The 14,003-nt window shown below is 49.4% G+C and overlaps 1 protein-coding gene across 2 annotated transcripts in view; it reads left to right on the top strand.

The window, feature by feature from the left end:
* The window catches only part of Xpo6 (exportin 6), a 74,794-nt gene extending 60,791 nt beyond the window's left edge, over positions 1 to 14,003 (top strand). For both annotated transcript variants that reach the window (XM_090357883.1, XM_090357882.1), the window contains exons 16-24: positions 1,093 to 1,239; positions 2,004 to 2,193; positions 5,858 to 6,013; positions 6,997 to 7,111; positions 7,276 to 7,447; positions 9,187 to 9,348; positions 10,713 to 10,811; positions 10,985 to 11,215; positions 13,368 to 14,003. In XM_090357883.1, coding sequence (XP_090214009.1) covers positions 1,093 to 1,239; positions 2,004 to 2,193; positions 5,858 to 6,013; positions 6,997 to 7,111; positions 7,276 to 7,447; positions 9,187 to 9,348; positions 10,713 to 10,811; positions 10,985 to 11,215; positions 13,368 to 13,469 — 1,374 coding nt within the window. In that variant the 3' untranslated portion in view covers positions 13,470 to 14,003. The remainder of the gene's footprint in view (positions 1 to 1,092; positions 1,240 to 2,003; positions 2,194 to 5,857; positions 6,014 to 6,996; positions 7,112 to 7,275; positions 7,448 to 9,186; positions 9,349 to 10,712; positions 10,812 to 10,984; positions 11,216 to 13,367) is intronic.

The raw sequence follows: 14,003 nt of genomic DNA, 5'->3' as shown, positions 1-14,003 counted from the left end.
ACTTTGGTGTGTCTTGCTAGTGTTAGGTCTTATCTATAAAAAGCTTTCTTGGGGCCTTGAGTTTGGCCTAGTGGTAGAGTGCTTGCCTAGCATGCACGAATACCCGGGTTCGATTCCTCGGTACCATATACATAGAAGAAAGCCAGAAGTGGTGCTGAGGCTCAAGTGGTAGAGTTCTAGCCTTGAGAAAACCCAAGGACAGTGCTCAGGCCCTGAGTTCAAGCCTGGGACTGGCAAAAAAAAAAAAAGTTTTCTTGAGGCAGATGATATGGCTCAAAGGTACAGTATTCTCAACCTTCACAAAGCCCTGGGTTTAATCCCTAATTCTCATCTTCCCTGAAGTGTTTTCTCTTTTGCATTCATACTTTTAAGATTTGTTAGGTGTGCTGAGGTGAGAGAAGCAAGAGGCACTGGTGTGATGTGGATACATTGTAGAAAGGAAGAGCTGAGTTCGAGCTTGCCTTGGTAGGAGTCAGAAGAGTGGAACAAAGAATCTTTTATTGTCTGCCAGGGAATGGTGACCTTCCTATAATCTACTTACTTAGGAGGCTGAGACCTGGAGGATTGCAGTTTGAAGCCAGCCTGTGCAGAATAGTCCTTGAGACTCCATTTCTAATTAGAAAAAAGCTGGGCTAGATTCAGAACTCAAGTGGTGGAGCATCACTCATGAGCAGACAAGCTGAATAAGAGCACAAAGTACTGCATTCAAACCTCTCTCTTCCCTGCCCAAACTGGAAAAAATAAAATTCTCATTGTTTCAAGGGGGACTCAGATGGTGTGTCACATGTGTCAAGTGGCTCAAGAATGCCACTATGCGTGCTTGAGCAGAGACGTGATTAAGTTCAAAAGTGCCAGTGTTTGGGAAAAGGGAAAAGGAAATGGTAGTGGTGTGAAAACAGATGCTGTGGAGATGATAGGAGCATCGACCTGGTGGTCGACAGTCATCATAGACAAGACTCTGCAGGTGGATCTTGGGTAGTATGATACAGCAGCCAAAAACTACATGTAAGCTTGTGACGACCACCTCTGCAGTGTCTCTAGTTTCAGCCACATGGGGATATACTGAGCCAGCATGTCCTCTTCTGTTTCTAGGTCCAGGACAAATTGCTGTTATCTGCGTGCCACTTACTGGTCTCACTGGCCACCACCGTGCGGCCTGTCTTTCTGATCAGCATCCCTGCAGTGCAGAAGGTGTTCAACAGGATCACCGATGCCTCTACCCAGCGGCTTGCTGATAAGGTGAGAGGTTTGTTTTGTACCACGTGTGGCCACACCATGGGATTAGTGGAGTCGCGGGCCTGATGATACAGCCCACTGCACTCATGCTGTGAATGCTTCCTTGCTTAGGTGCACAGGCAGGGTGCTGTCCCTGCTAGGGTTCTCACGCATGTGCACGTGAGCAGAGATTGGGCTGTTTAGATAGAAGCATCATTTGGCCAGTGTTGTGAGAGTCCTTGCATTTCCCTTGGTTCACCAAAGTCTGGTTTCTCTGGTTGCACACTTGGTTTTTTGAGGTTGGAGAAGCACTAGGCAAGTGTGTGTTCTGAGAAGCTTTCTGGGAGACTCAGGCTAGACAATGGGGAGGGGTGGGTGAAAACAGGAGGGGAACAGAAGCACTTCTTTAGAGCACCAGGGTGTGAAAATGGTGTTCTCTCAGCCCTGTTCTGAGTGGCTCCCTGAGCCAGCAGAACGCAGCTCCTCAGGACCATGATATATTGAATGTCTACAGTGGGGTTTCACCTCTGTAATAACTCAGCTATGGACTAGAGGGCAGTGTGAATGTCCGAGAGGCCTGTGGAGGCCAGGCCTGGCCCTGCCTGACTCAGGCTTCTAAACCATGAGACTCCTTAGGAATGGGCCAACTTAGATCAGCACAGGCCCTGCCTGGGCTGTAAGAAAGGAGCCTGGGACTTGAGCTCTAGGTATGCATTGAAGTCAAAGGCCAGCAGCCGACAGCTCTCTGTCTGTTTTGACTCTGATGGATGCCTCTGGGTCTCTCCTAGGCTCAGGTGTTGGTGTGCCGGGCGCTCTCTAACATCTTGCTGCTCCCGTGGCCAAATCTCCCCGAGAGTGAGCAGCAGTGGCCTGTGCGCTCCATCAGTCACACCAGCCTCATCTCTGCCCTGTCTCAGGACTATCGCAACCTGAAGCCCAGCGCTGTCACCCCACAGAGAAAGATGCCCCTGGATGACAGTAAGTGGCTGCTGGTCAGGGGCAGCCCAGAATGCTGGTAGGGTTGACATGGCTCTTCCTTTATGACAGGGAATTGTATCTTTAGTTCGGGAGGTGAATCCAGTTGTTAGTTCCCATGGATGCTAAGGGGGAAACTCGGGTGCAGTAGGTAGAATTCCACTTGCCCATGAAATTCGGTTAGCACATGGGCAGGATATATATACCCAGTGTTAAGCAAAAATGTAGGAAGTACTACAATGGAAATGGCCCTGGGAGGTGCTGTGGACAGTGTGCACTGAGAGGACAGTTTCCGTGACCGCTGGTCTCTTCTCTTCTGCACTAGGAAAACCAATGTGAAGCTGTTTTGTGACGTTGGTTCCGTCCTTTTTCCAAATGCAAATATGTCAGAAGTTTTGGTATCTTCAAAAATGGCACTTGAAGTTCATTTTGGGGGGGGGGAGGGGCTTGAGCTCAGGGCCTGAGCACTGTCTTGGACTTTCTCAAGGCTAGAGCTTTACCACTTGAGCCTCAACAGCACTTCTGGCTTTTTTCTATTTATGTGATACTGAGGAATCAAACCCTGGTCTTTGTGCATGTCAGGCAAGCACTCTACCACTAGGCCAAACTCCCAGCCAAGTTCATTTATATTTAAGAGAGAGAAAGAAGTGAACCAGGAGAACTATAGTTCTAGGTATTATATGTCTGAAAAAAATTCTGGAAAATCTAATATTATAGGAATCTTTAAAAAGTACAGCCTATTTGCACAGTAAAAATGAACATTAGACAGTATCATTTGTACAGTGCTATTAGAGCTGTTTTGTGAAATACAATTTAGGAATCAAACCCTGGTCTTCGTGCATGCTAGGCAAGCACTCTACCACTAGGCCAAACCTCCAGTCCCTGGAAACATTTTTATAGTCAGAAGATTAACATGAACTCTTTGTATAGAAAATATTAGAAGAAAAAGAAACTCCTGAATCATCAATTTTTCTGAACATTTTTTATTGTTACTATAGGGGTGATGTACTGGTATTTTTCTTTTTTGTTTTCCTTTTTCTGTTTAATGTAGATTTGTAGTTAACATGGTTAGAGGGAAGTCACTGGTATCTTAAGGTATACTACAGTTCACTGACTAGATGCATCCTAAAACTTCTGACATTACCCAGCCTCACTCTTCAAAGTTTGCTGTTTGCCTGATCCTGGTTCTAAGTATTTTCGAAGTTCTATAATTGATTTTAATTCTCACATTAGCTTTATAACATTGGCTATATGAGTTAGGGACTGTTAATTGTCCTGATTTTATATGTGAGGAAACTAAGGCATGGGAAGGTTGACTTGTTTGCCCAGGGGATTACATGAGCTCTTGTGAAATTACATTTTTTAAGGTACACTGGTCCCCGTTTCTAACTATCTGGTAGTCGTATCAGTCAGCTTCGGCTGGAAGAAAAATTCAGACTTGCCCATGTTTCCTGTCCAGTCCTGGATACAGAAATAGGGAGATCCCTTCCAGCCTCAGCATGAAGGGCGGGCACATGGTAACTGGTGGAGGATCGTTAAAGCTCTCACCCAGACTTGACACATAACACTTTGACCAGAACAAGCTGCATAGTTGTAACCCCCAAAAAGGGATGGGGCAGGCACCACATGCTGGAAATATTTGCTGAGTAGCAGTTACAGTTTCCCTGGCAAACATGTTAACACTTGTGGTCATATTTGAGGTTACTATGCACAGTGGACACTGGCTTGAGAACTTAGATGCGTACAGACTCTGTGACTCTGTTAGGCCCTTATCTCCTCATTCCCCAGAGGTTGCTTTATATTTCAAAAACATCTCAAGCCTATAGAGAGGTTGAAAGAATAAGGAAGAACTGCTTATCTTTTACCTGCCTTCACTGGAGCCACACTGGTCTGAAGTTCTTCCTCCAGTACACTTAAAAAAGATACAAACCCAGACATTTTAAATTGCAGACATGGACATTCCACACCTGAATTCCTGACCTTTATATAACAAGACCAGATGAACTCACAAGATGTTAAATGCTTTAATAATACTTTCCTTTAACATTTAAGCTACATTTAAGAGTTCCCTAGTCATTCCCCAAATGTCCTACTTGGCATTTTTTGAGTGCAGACAGGTTGGGATTTGAACTTGAATTTCACACTTGTTAGCCTGGCAAGATACTACTGACTTCCATTCCTCCTTTTTTGTGTGTGTGCTCCGACACTTGTGCTTGTCTTGTTTTCCAGCTAGTTTCTGACAGCCGATCACTTGGAAAGTATCTTTGCCTCCAGATCCTCCCTCCTCTGCTCTCAGGGGCTGAGAAAGCTAGGAATTCCGCCCCACCACGGTTGTATAATAAATACACCGTTCCTGTGGAGCAGCTAAATGGCCTGTTCTGTTATTCCTGCTTACAATGCATTCAAGGCTTTATGTTTCCATTTCTATAAACATACTAGGTTCTCTTTTAATTTCCTACATGACGGAGGTCAGAGTTTGATCTCTGGACTTCCGTTTGGTTTTCCCCCTATGCAGCTTCTCCAGAGGGCCTATATGCTCTTAGAAAAATGTCTGTGCTGTGTGTGTTTCTGACTTGGTAAATGTTCATGTGCTTGCAGTAGTTTGGGGTAATTACTGGTCAATAGCTAAGTGTGGTTTCACTTACCTTCCAGGTCACTGTGACTTGGCCTGTTGTGGTCTCGTGTCTTCTTCCCATTGGTCTTGTGTAAATGGCGATATTATCTATGGGCCCATACTCTCCCTTGGAAGTTGCCTTAGCCTGTAGAGTGGCTGGTGAGCCATAGGATTTCAGACAGGACTGAGCTTACTGCCAGGTGGTAGACTGCTCTTCCAGCTGGGTTTAGCTGAGATGTGGGGTCTCCATCCATGCTGTTCTGTACCTTCTGTGCTAGATACCCTGCTAGGATTGTTTTTGAGCCTGGCCTCTAATCCTCACAGCAAGCCTGCCCCAGGGTACTAGCAAGGATCCTGCCCAAAGCATCTGGCCAGCTGCCAACCCTGTAGTTCATATCAAGGGCTCCCTGCCCTTCTCTGTTGGCTGTAGCTGCCTCTATTTCCCCTGTGTACTGTATGGAATCATAACATGAAGTCATGTGTCAGCATTTTGCTAGAATTAGATATATTACCGAAGTGTCTAATCTCTGATAAGGACAATATGTATTCACAGAACACAGACATGATAGGCCCAGTGGGTTGATCAGGCAATTTATTCCTGGTTCCATCACCAGGCTACATGGCGTGCTTCAGGTGGATTAGTTGTGGTGGAAGTGAGAAGGCTGATCCAAATGTGTTCATTCTTGCCTGTGGTAATTAGCCACCACTGCCAGATCTCTCACCAGTGTATTCATCATCTGGAGGTTCTAGTTAAGGTCAAGACCACTACACACAGCCTGGGATTATAGCTCAGTTTACCTTTTCTGTGGACTTGTGGCTGGTGGATAAGGAAAACAGAGGCAAAGACTGAAGTGAGTGGGCAGACAGACAACTAGAGTTTTGGCAGTAAAAAATAAGGAGGTGGAGAGGGACAGAGGGAGGGAGGGAAATATTTAACAGAATTAAGAGAGAATGTGTTCTCTTAGCAGACAGGTTTCTCTCCCTCTCGTGTTCCCTCTTATTGCAGTGTATCCTCAGGCAGCTCATAACCTGCAACTTAATCTTGATTTGCAGCCAAAGTGATCATCCACCAGACACTTAGTGTCTTGGAAGATATTGTGGAGAACATCTCTGGGGAGTCCACAAAGTCTCGGCAGATCTGCTACCAGTCGCTGCAGGAATCTGTTCAGGTCTCGCTGGCCCTCTTTCCAGCTTTCATCCATCAGTCAGGTAGGAGCCTGCTAAGAGCCATGTGTCTGCACTTGCTCAGTAGAGGGAAACTGAAGGCAGCGACAGGGCTCTGCTTCTTTTGGGCTGCTGGGCTGAGGCTTCATGGAAAAGTATGCTGAGCTCTCAGTGGGGGCCCTGGCACATGTCAGGAGCCCCTGAGTCACTTGCCACCTCCTGCTGAGTCTTCCTTTTGAAGCCCTCTCCTTCCCTGAAGAGGGAGGCTGAAACCAGTGGCAGGCCTCACACAGAGAGGTAGGGCACCTTGTTCCCATCAGTGTGCTTGCTTCCATGGCAAGGCAAGTTTGACTGAAATGTTCCCCCCAGCCACACTGTCACTGCTGCTGTCACTGATGGTGTGCTCCAGCTCTGTGGGTGAGCTTGTCAGGCTCTTCTGAAAACATTTAGAGTAGACTTGTCAGTCACCTTGTATGAATGAATTGTGTGCAGTAAAGGCCAAAATATAATGGGCAAAGATGATCTTTGAGATTTGTTAGTGAAGCCACACTAGCTGGAACCAATTTTTTCTGCAATCGGTCCATTTGCTGGACCTGAGCTGTGCCGCCAGAGTGCACCTTCATTATCCACTTGCAGTCACTTACCCTGACCTGACTGCAGGGATTGTTGGTCATAAAGAGAAGCTAAGGCCCTTGGGTGTTGACCCAATTGAGTAGTTTTGTCAATGTGAGCACAATGTAACCCATTTACAGTAAAAAACTGACCATTGCTGGATGCTGGGCTGTGAGGGAGGCTCTGAGACTACCTCCATTTTTACTGGTAGGCCATGTAGCAGTGCTTTAGTGGACAGAGCTGTTCGCTCAGCAGGTCTTTAATCATGTCCCACTTTCCATCATTGGCTAATGGGGTTGGAGAAATTTCTTCTAGCAGGAGGCCTTAGAGAGAGAACAGCACCAGTGCAGTCAGTGTAGGAGCTGAGGCTTCGCAGGTCCCTGGTACACAGCTCTGACCATTTGTCCTTTTCTCAGATGTGACTGATGAGATGCTGAGCTTCTTCCTCACTCTATTCCGAGGCCTTAGAGTCCAGATGGGTGTGCCTTTCACCGAACAGATCATACAGACCTTTCTCAATATGTTTACCAGGTAACCGCATGCCTGATGCCTGGGTGTGTCAGCCAGGAGATGTGTCAGAAGGCCTGGCTTCAGAGCCCAGGACTTGGTGCACCTTGACTTCACTTATCGCAGGTGCTGGGGTCCCCCAGAGAAGCAGCTCCTGTGTTACTGTGTGTTTTCTCTCTTGTCCACAGAGAGCAGCTGGCCGAGAGCATCCTCCATGAAGGCAGCACTGGCTGCCGAGTGGTGGAGAAATTCCTGAAGATCCTGCAGGTGGTGGTGCAGGAACCTGGCCAGGTGTTCAAGCCCTTCCTCCCCAGCATCATCGCCCTGTGCATGGAGCAGGTGTACCCCATCATCGCTGAGGCAGGTGGCACCTAGCAGTCCCTCACACTGCCCCGCTTGCTGCTGGGGGGGGGGGTGGAGATGGGGATGAAGCATAAAGGTAAAGCATACTGTGATCTAAAGTTGTATCTGTGACTTGATATTCATGTAAAATGGTCTGCCTCCCCCCCCCCCCCCCCCGTTCTCCTCCCACCCCAGTCTGGTAGTCGTGTTAAGTTGATCAGGTTAATTGGAACTAGTCTAATGTAAGCATAACAGGGTAATCAAGAGATTGGGTGATAAGCCTAATCTCCCATGTCTGTTTATAATGTGAAGTGCATGCCAACAGTATCATCAGTCTGCTTTCCTACCAAGAGCATCCACAGTCTCAAAGCATGCAGGGCAAGTTTGTTTGTTTTCTTTTTCTGCCAGTCCTGGGCCTTGAACTCAGGGCCTGAGCACTGTTCTTGGGCTTTCTCAAGGCTAAAGCTCTACCACTTGAGCCACAGCACCATTTCTGGCTTTTTCTATGTATATGTGGTACCAAGGAATCGAACCTGGGTCTTCGTGCATGCCAGGCAAGCACTCTATGACTAGGCCAAACTCCTGGCCGAGGGCAAGTTTTTGGACCTGTTCAAACCCTTCACTGTCATAGGAAGGTCTTTGTTCTTTGAAAACAGTCAGGTACCTGTCATGACAAGATCCAGGATAAGTAAGGATGTAACTTGGATTTATAATAGTAGTTATATAAGAGCTGAACTCCTTAGCTGACAGAACAAAAGTGAGTCCAGATGCTTTGCCCCAGAGACACCTGTGAGCCCTGTATAGATTATGCTGAGAAGCCTGTCAACCCAGGCGCCGGTTGAATTTTAATCAAAGCTGGATTAAAGTTCTGTGGCCATTTAATTTTGAATTCTGCAGAGACCACTGGAATAATGAGACCTGCATGCTCTTTAGAGACTTGAGATTTTGGTGGAGCTAGAGACTTGTGCTCTGTGCAGCCCTGCTTCTCAAACAATCCTGGCTGCACTGAAGACCAGGGAGGCCCAGGTGGCAGTCAGCCCAGCTTGTGACCTCCAGGGTCCTCATTAGCAGTTCTCTTTGTGCTTCCTGGCTGCCCTCACACTCACCTTGTCTGTTGACAGCGGAGCTGCTTCGAAGGCATCTTGTCTTCATTCATCCTTGGAGTTAGCACGAGGCCAGCAGGTTATCCAGGACAAAGGGAGATGGCACAGCAAGGAAGATAGGACACAAGCCAGCCATTTTCTGACAGAAAAAAAAAATCCATATTCTGATTGTTCCCCCACAAGTAGTTCTTTTTCCCAGCAGAGGAAAAGGACCCTTTGGCACTGACTTGTGTGCACCTGGCTCAGGTGCAGGCTTGTTTCTGCTGAAGCACATCTGCATGAGGTCATCACTCCACAAGACTTGCTGCCTTCTGTACAGAAAGCGATAGACGTAGAGGTGGCACAGACACTGTGGGGTGTCCCTGGCCATTTCATGTTTCTGTGTTGCCCTGGGCTCAAGTTGAGAGCTGCATGAAGAGAATGAGAGCAGCCAGGCGCAGTGCTCCATGCCTGTGATCCCAGCACTTGGGAGGTGGAGACAAGAGGAGCATGAGTTTAGGGCCGCTTGGGGCAAAAGTAGCAAGCCTCGTATCTAAAAAGCAAAATACTCTCCCTACCCCACTCTGAGGTGGGCCACAGACTTAGCTTGCTTGGTTCAGTCCCTAGTACCACGTGCAAAAATGAGGATGGTTGACCTCTGGTGTATCTCCTCAGCGCCCTTCTCCTGATGTGAAGGCAGAATTATTTGAGCTCCTCTTCCGTACTCTCCATCACAACTGGCGGTACTTCTTCAAGTCCACGGTCCTGGCCAGTGTACAGAGGGGAGTTGCTGAAGAACAGATGGAGAATGAGCCCCAGTTCAGCGCCATCATGCAGGTGAAGTGGAAGGCTGGCTGGTGCAGCTGCAGCATGACCCCAGAAAGGGTGGTCTTTATCCTGAGTGCCTCCTTGTCTGGCAAAGGATCCTGCTTCCTCCAGGCTGGTCACCACAGCAAGTACCAGCTCCAAAGTCACAGGTTCTCATTGAGTGTGTCACACATGCCACTTCTCTCTACCCTGCGGCATTGTAGAGACCAGCTCTGCCTAGCATGGAGCTGTACGCGTGTAATCTCAGCACTCAGGAACACTCTCCTGGTCACACAGACCTTATTTCAGGGGAGAGGAGGAGGAAAGAGAGGAAAGGAGGAAGCGAGGGGAGGAGACACCAGTTGCATCTGAGGGTCCCAGTTTTGAGCTGGGAGAGAGGCTGCCTATAGACAGTGCTCACTGTCAGATAAGGGTTTTATTCTAAACCCTGGTCCCAAGTACAAGGTTCTTCATTATAATGTGAAATATATAGTTAGGCATGTATATGAGCTAGTAATCTCACCTTGAAGTATTTCACTGAGGAAAAATGAAACATGTTTTGACAACTTCTATACAGATGGTTACAGTGGCAATTTCATAATTGTTTCAAACTGGAAACAACCCTGTGTCCCATCAGTCGGGTGAATGGACTCATCGGCTGCTATGGGCATACAATAGATCACTATTCAGAAGTAAGGGACCCATCAGTACAAACAGGGATGGATTTTAGAACATTGCTAGGTCTAAAAGGCTTTGTAATCTGATTCCATTCTGTTGTGTGCCATCATGGGAAAGGCGGAATTTGGGGATCAGAAATTGAGTCATGGTCGCTAGAGCAGGGCACAGTGGCTGATACTGTGGCTGCAGGAAAAAGATCCTTTTCCGTATCTCTGCAGCCCAAAGCTGTAGCTGGGTGCCTCTCTAGGGAGGATTCTTGCAGGACTCTGGCCCCCTAAGTCTACTGAAGCCAGGCGCAAGGAGGATTGCTTTTGTCCTGAATTAATAACTTATACACAGAGATTATAAGGCAGAGGTGATGAGTTGAGCGAGTCTGAGGGTATGAGACCCCTGAGATCAGGCTGCTGAGAGGTGTGACAGCTTCTAGAGGGATTGGTCAGTGTGTTAGGCAGGCTAAGATTGTAGAGGGAATTGACTAGTCTTACGAACTTTTTCAAGAGGCGATTTCATGAAGGGACACTTAAGAGATTTCCCAGAAAAGGTGCAAGGTAAGACCAGAAATAGTGGGCCCAGTGGAGAACAGATTGCAGAGTCCTGAGCAGACAAATCAGGAGAACTGAGAAAGCCTGTTCTCGCTAGTGTGGGCTTAAAAGGGCTGAGTGAACTTAAATGAGGGAGCTTAAATGCTGCTTACAAAACAGTGTCTTATTTCTCAGGCTTTTGGCCAGTCCTTTCTCCAGCCTGATATCCATCTTTTTAAGCAAAATCTCTTCTACTTGGAGACCCTCAACACAAAGCAGAAGCTGTACCACAAGGTAATCGTCCATTTGTCTCTTGAAACGATTCTGAATCCTGGCGACCTGGCTGAGCCCTGAACTCCTGACCCCCTTGGGTGGGAGAGCATGAGTGGGGATGAGGTGGCACTGGGGCAGCCCCAAAGGACCCTAGTGAGCCTCACAGCCAACATTGCCCACACCTCTCCTTGCAGAAGATCTTCCGAACAACCATGCTGTTCCAGTTTGTGAACGTGCTGCTTCAGGTCCTGGTCCACAAGTCCCATGACCTTCTGCAAGAGGAGATTGCCATTGCCATTTACAACATGGCCTCCGTTGACTTTGATGGCTTCTTTGCAGCCTTCCTTCCAGAGTTTCTGACTAGCTGTGATGGTGTGGATGCCAACCAGAAAAATGTGCTGGGACGGAATTTTAAGATGGATCGGGTGAGGAGCAAGGGAGGCCAGGGTAGAAGGAGGCAGGGGGCGCTCTCAAGCCTGGCACTTGTTCTTTGAGGCAGGCAGCTGCCACATGGGCACAGCACAGCCTCTGGCATGGTTGGTAGCTTGGGGGCAGTTCGTTTAATGCCAGGATGACTCAGTGCTGTGATTGGGTTGAGCATACTTTCCCAACCTTGGGGGTCTGTAGCCATGTCTGAGTCTCAGCCCTTGAGGCTCGAGCCCTGGCCCCAGCAGACCATCTGTAAGCCTTGGCATCTCTGTACACACCCACCCCACTAGCGCACGCCTCCTCTAGGGGGAGAGGTGCCCAGTGGGCAGTGAGCCTCCACAGGGTAACAGAAGCCAATACCCCAAGACAAGTTTTGAGAGGATGGGTGCCGGGGCGCTCTTCACAGCCACCCCACCACGTCGGCTGAGCTGTACCAGGAGGAGGTGGAGCATACATTCCTGTGCCACTCTTGCCTCCCAGGGGGCTGAGTGCCTGGCTCTCCCTCCACAGCACCTCAGGTGGGGCTAGGGTACTGATGGCTCTGAAGACTCATGAAGCATCGCTGCTGATGTCTGCTCCCGTAACGCCCACCCAGTTTTTCCTGGACTGGCTTAGCTCTTTCTTGAGCTTGCTGCCTTTCTTCCTACCCCAGGCGTCTGTTTTGGGGTTCCTCCTTAGAACTCTTTTCACAGGCTAAGTAACTTCTTCCATCCCTCAGTGGTGAGATGCTAAGGGTCTACACTCTCCCCTGTGCACCCACACGTCTTGACTTCTACCCTTGAGCACCCCATCTCTGGTTGCACTCGAGAGCTCTGGCCTCCCACTGCTGTGCCAGGTCCTTCTGCTTCTGCCTTATGATTCAGTGCCAGGAAGTTGGTCTCAGACTCGGGTCTTATTGTCCTTGGCCTCAGAATCTTCCTTTCTTTATCAGTCTGCCCCATTCTCTTGTTATTCTTCAGAAGCCCCCCAAGAATGTGTTAAAAGTGAAGAAAATAGTGGAGAATTACTGTGTTTCACCAAGAAAATTATGCCTTGGCATTTGAGAGCCACTTTTTTCCCCCAGTCCTGGGGCTTGAACTCAGGGCCCACGCATGGTCTTTGGGTTTTTCTCAAGGCTAGAGCTCTACCACTTGAGCCACAGCACCACTTCCAGCGTTTTCTGTGCATGTGGTATTGAGGAATCGAAGCTGGGGCTTCATGTATGCGAGGCAAGCACTCCACCACTAGACCACATTCTTGGCCCCCCCCCCAAGAGCCACTGATTTTAAAGGACATTCCATACTTGGTTTTCTTTAGGATGTATGAAGGGTGGCACTTTCCACTTTCCCTTTTCTCCCTGCCTCCCTTTCTCTCTTATCTTCCTCCTCCCTCTCATGTTTGTATACGTATGTTCCCTCCTCTTGCCCCCTCCCCCCCCCCCCCCCCCCCGGTCTGTCCCTGTATATGTGTGGCTAACTGCCAGCTGCCTCTCAGTCCATTACCTGATACTACCCTGGAGTTTGGGGCCAGCAGCACAGTGCCCCCTTTGGGCCACCCTGTGCCAGGCACTTTTCCTGCCTGGGCCAGTTAAGCCCCAGTCACTGCTGCTCTCTTCCTAGGCTCAGGAGGCAGCAGGTGGTCAGCAGTACAGACCCGGAAGTGCAGAGCCAGGGGCAGGAGCTGAGCTGTGGCTGTGGAGTGGCAGTGTGAGCCCAAGCACCCACCTGGCTGCCAGGGCAGGACCAGAGGGCACTGAGCCTGATCTGGAAGGGGAGCAGAGATGGTGGGAGAAGTGTCTTGGGGGAGAACTGAAGGACTGAGGCTGTCTAACACTGTGTCTGTTTGCCAGCTATGGATGCCAGTACCTCCAGTGGCTGGTGGCGGGGAGGGGAGCAGCCAGGCTGAGTGAAGCTGTGTCCAGGGCACTGACGTAGCCCAGGCAGCTGATGCCTGGAAGTCCTTGCCACAGTGCCTGGCCACGAGGCCCTAGAGGGCTGTTTGCCATGCCTCATTTCCCCACGGTACTTGGATTGCTTAACTGAGTGTTGTGTAAAGTGCTCTCCAGGCTTGGGTGTGGAAGCAGCTGGTGGGGTCTGGCAGGTGGGGATCTGGGGTGCTGGCGGCAGGGTGGGCCTCGGGCTGGGCTGTAGCTGTGCCCTTGCCTTGCAGGACCTGCCTTCATTCACCCAGAACGTGCACAGGCTGGTCAACGACCTGCGCTACTACCGGCTCTGCAATGACAGCCTGCCACCGGGCACCGTGAAGCTCTAGGCTTACCCGCGCTGCCCGCCACACCACACCCACCCCAGCACGGAGCCCCAGACAAGTCTCGCCACTCCTTGGAGTCTGTGCCCTGAGCAGTGCGGCCAGCCTCCACCCTCCTGCCGCCAGCAGAGCTGGTTCACCTCCATGTTAGCACTGGTGGAGCCCTGGGGTGTTTGGAGCAGGCCGAGGTCTACGTGCCAAGGGCCCAGGCGGCACCAGGAGACCCCGTGGATAGTCCGTGCAGATCATGTGCATATCAGTCATGGGGCAAAACCGCCAAGGACAGCTTGTGACAGTGCCACCTTCTCACCATTCCACCTCTGCCGTCCCGCCTCGGCCCAGCCAGCCGAGGAGAGACAGACAGACCAGAATGAACTGTCTCTGTCGAGCCTCCCACCCCTCCAAATGCCTTGAAGCCTCTGCTCTGCCAGAGACTCGCAAAGACTCGTGTTTTGTTGTTGTTGTTTTCTCATCATTCCATTGTGATACTAAGAAACTAAGAGGCCTAATGGAAAAATAAAGTGCTTATGTTGTTATAGA

The sequence above is a fragment of the Megascapheus bottae genome, chromosome 25 (assembly GCF_031878675.1).
Source record: "Megascapheus bottae isolate mThoBot1 chromosome 25, mThoBot2.hap1, whole genome shotgun sequence".
Taxonomy (NCBI): domain Eukaryota; kingdom Metazoa; phylum Chordata; class Mammalia; order Rodentia; family Geomyidae; genus Megascapheus; species Megascapheus bottae.
Note: the sequence above shows the minus strand (reverse complement) of the source record. Positions and strands in the feature narration are given on the sequence as shown.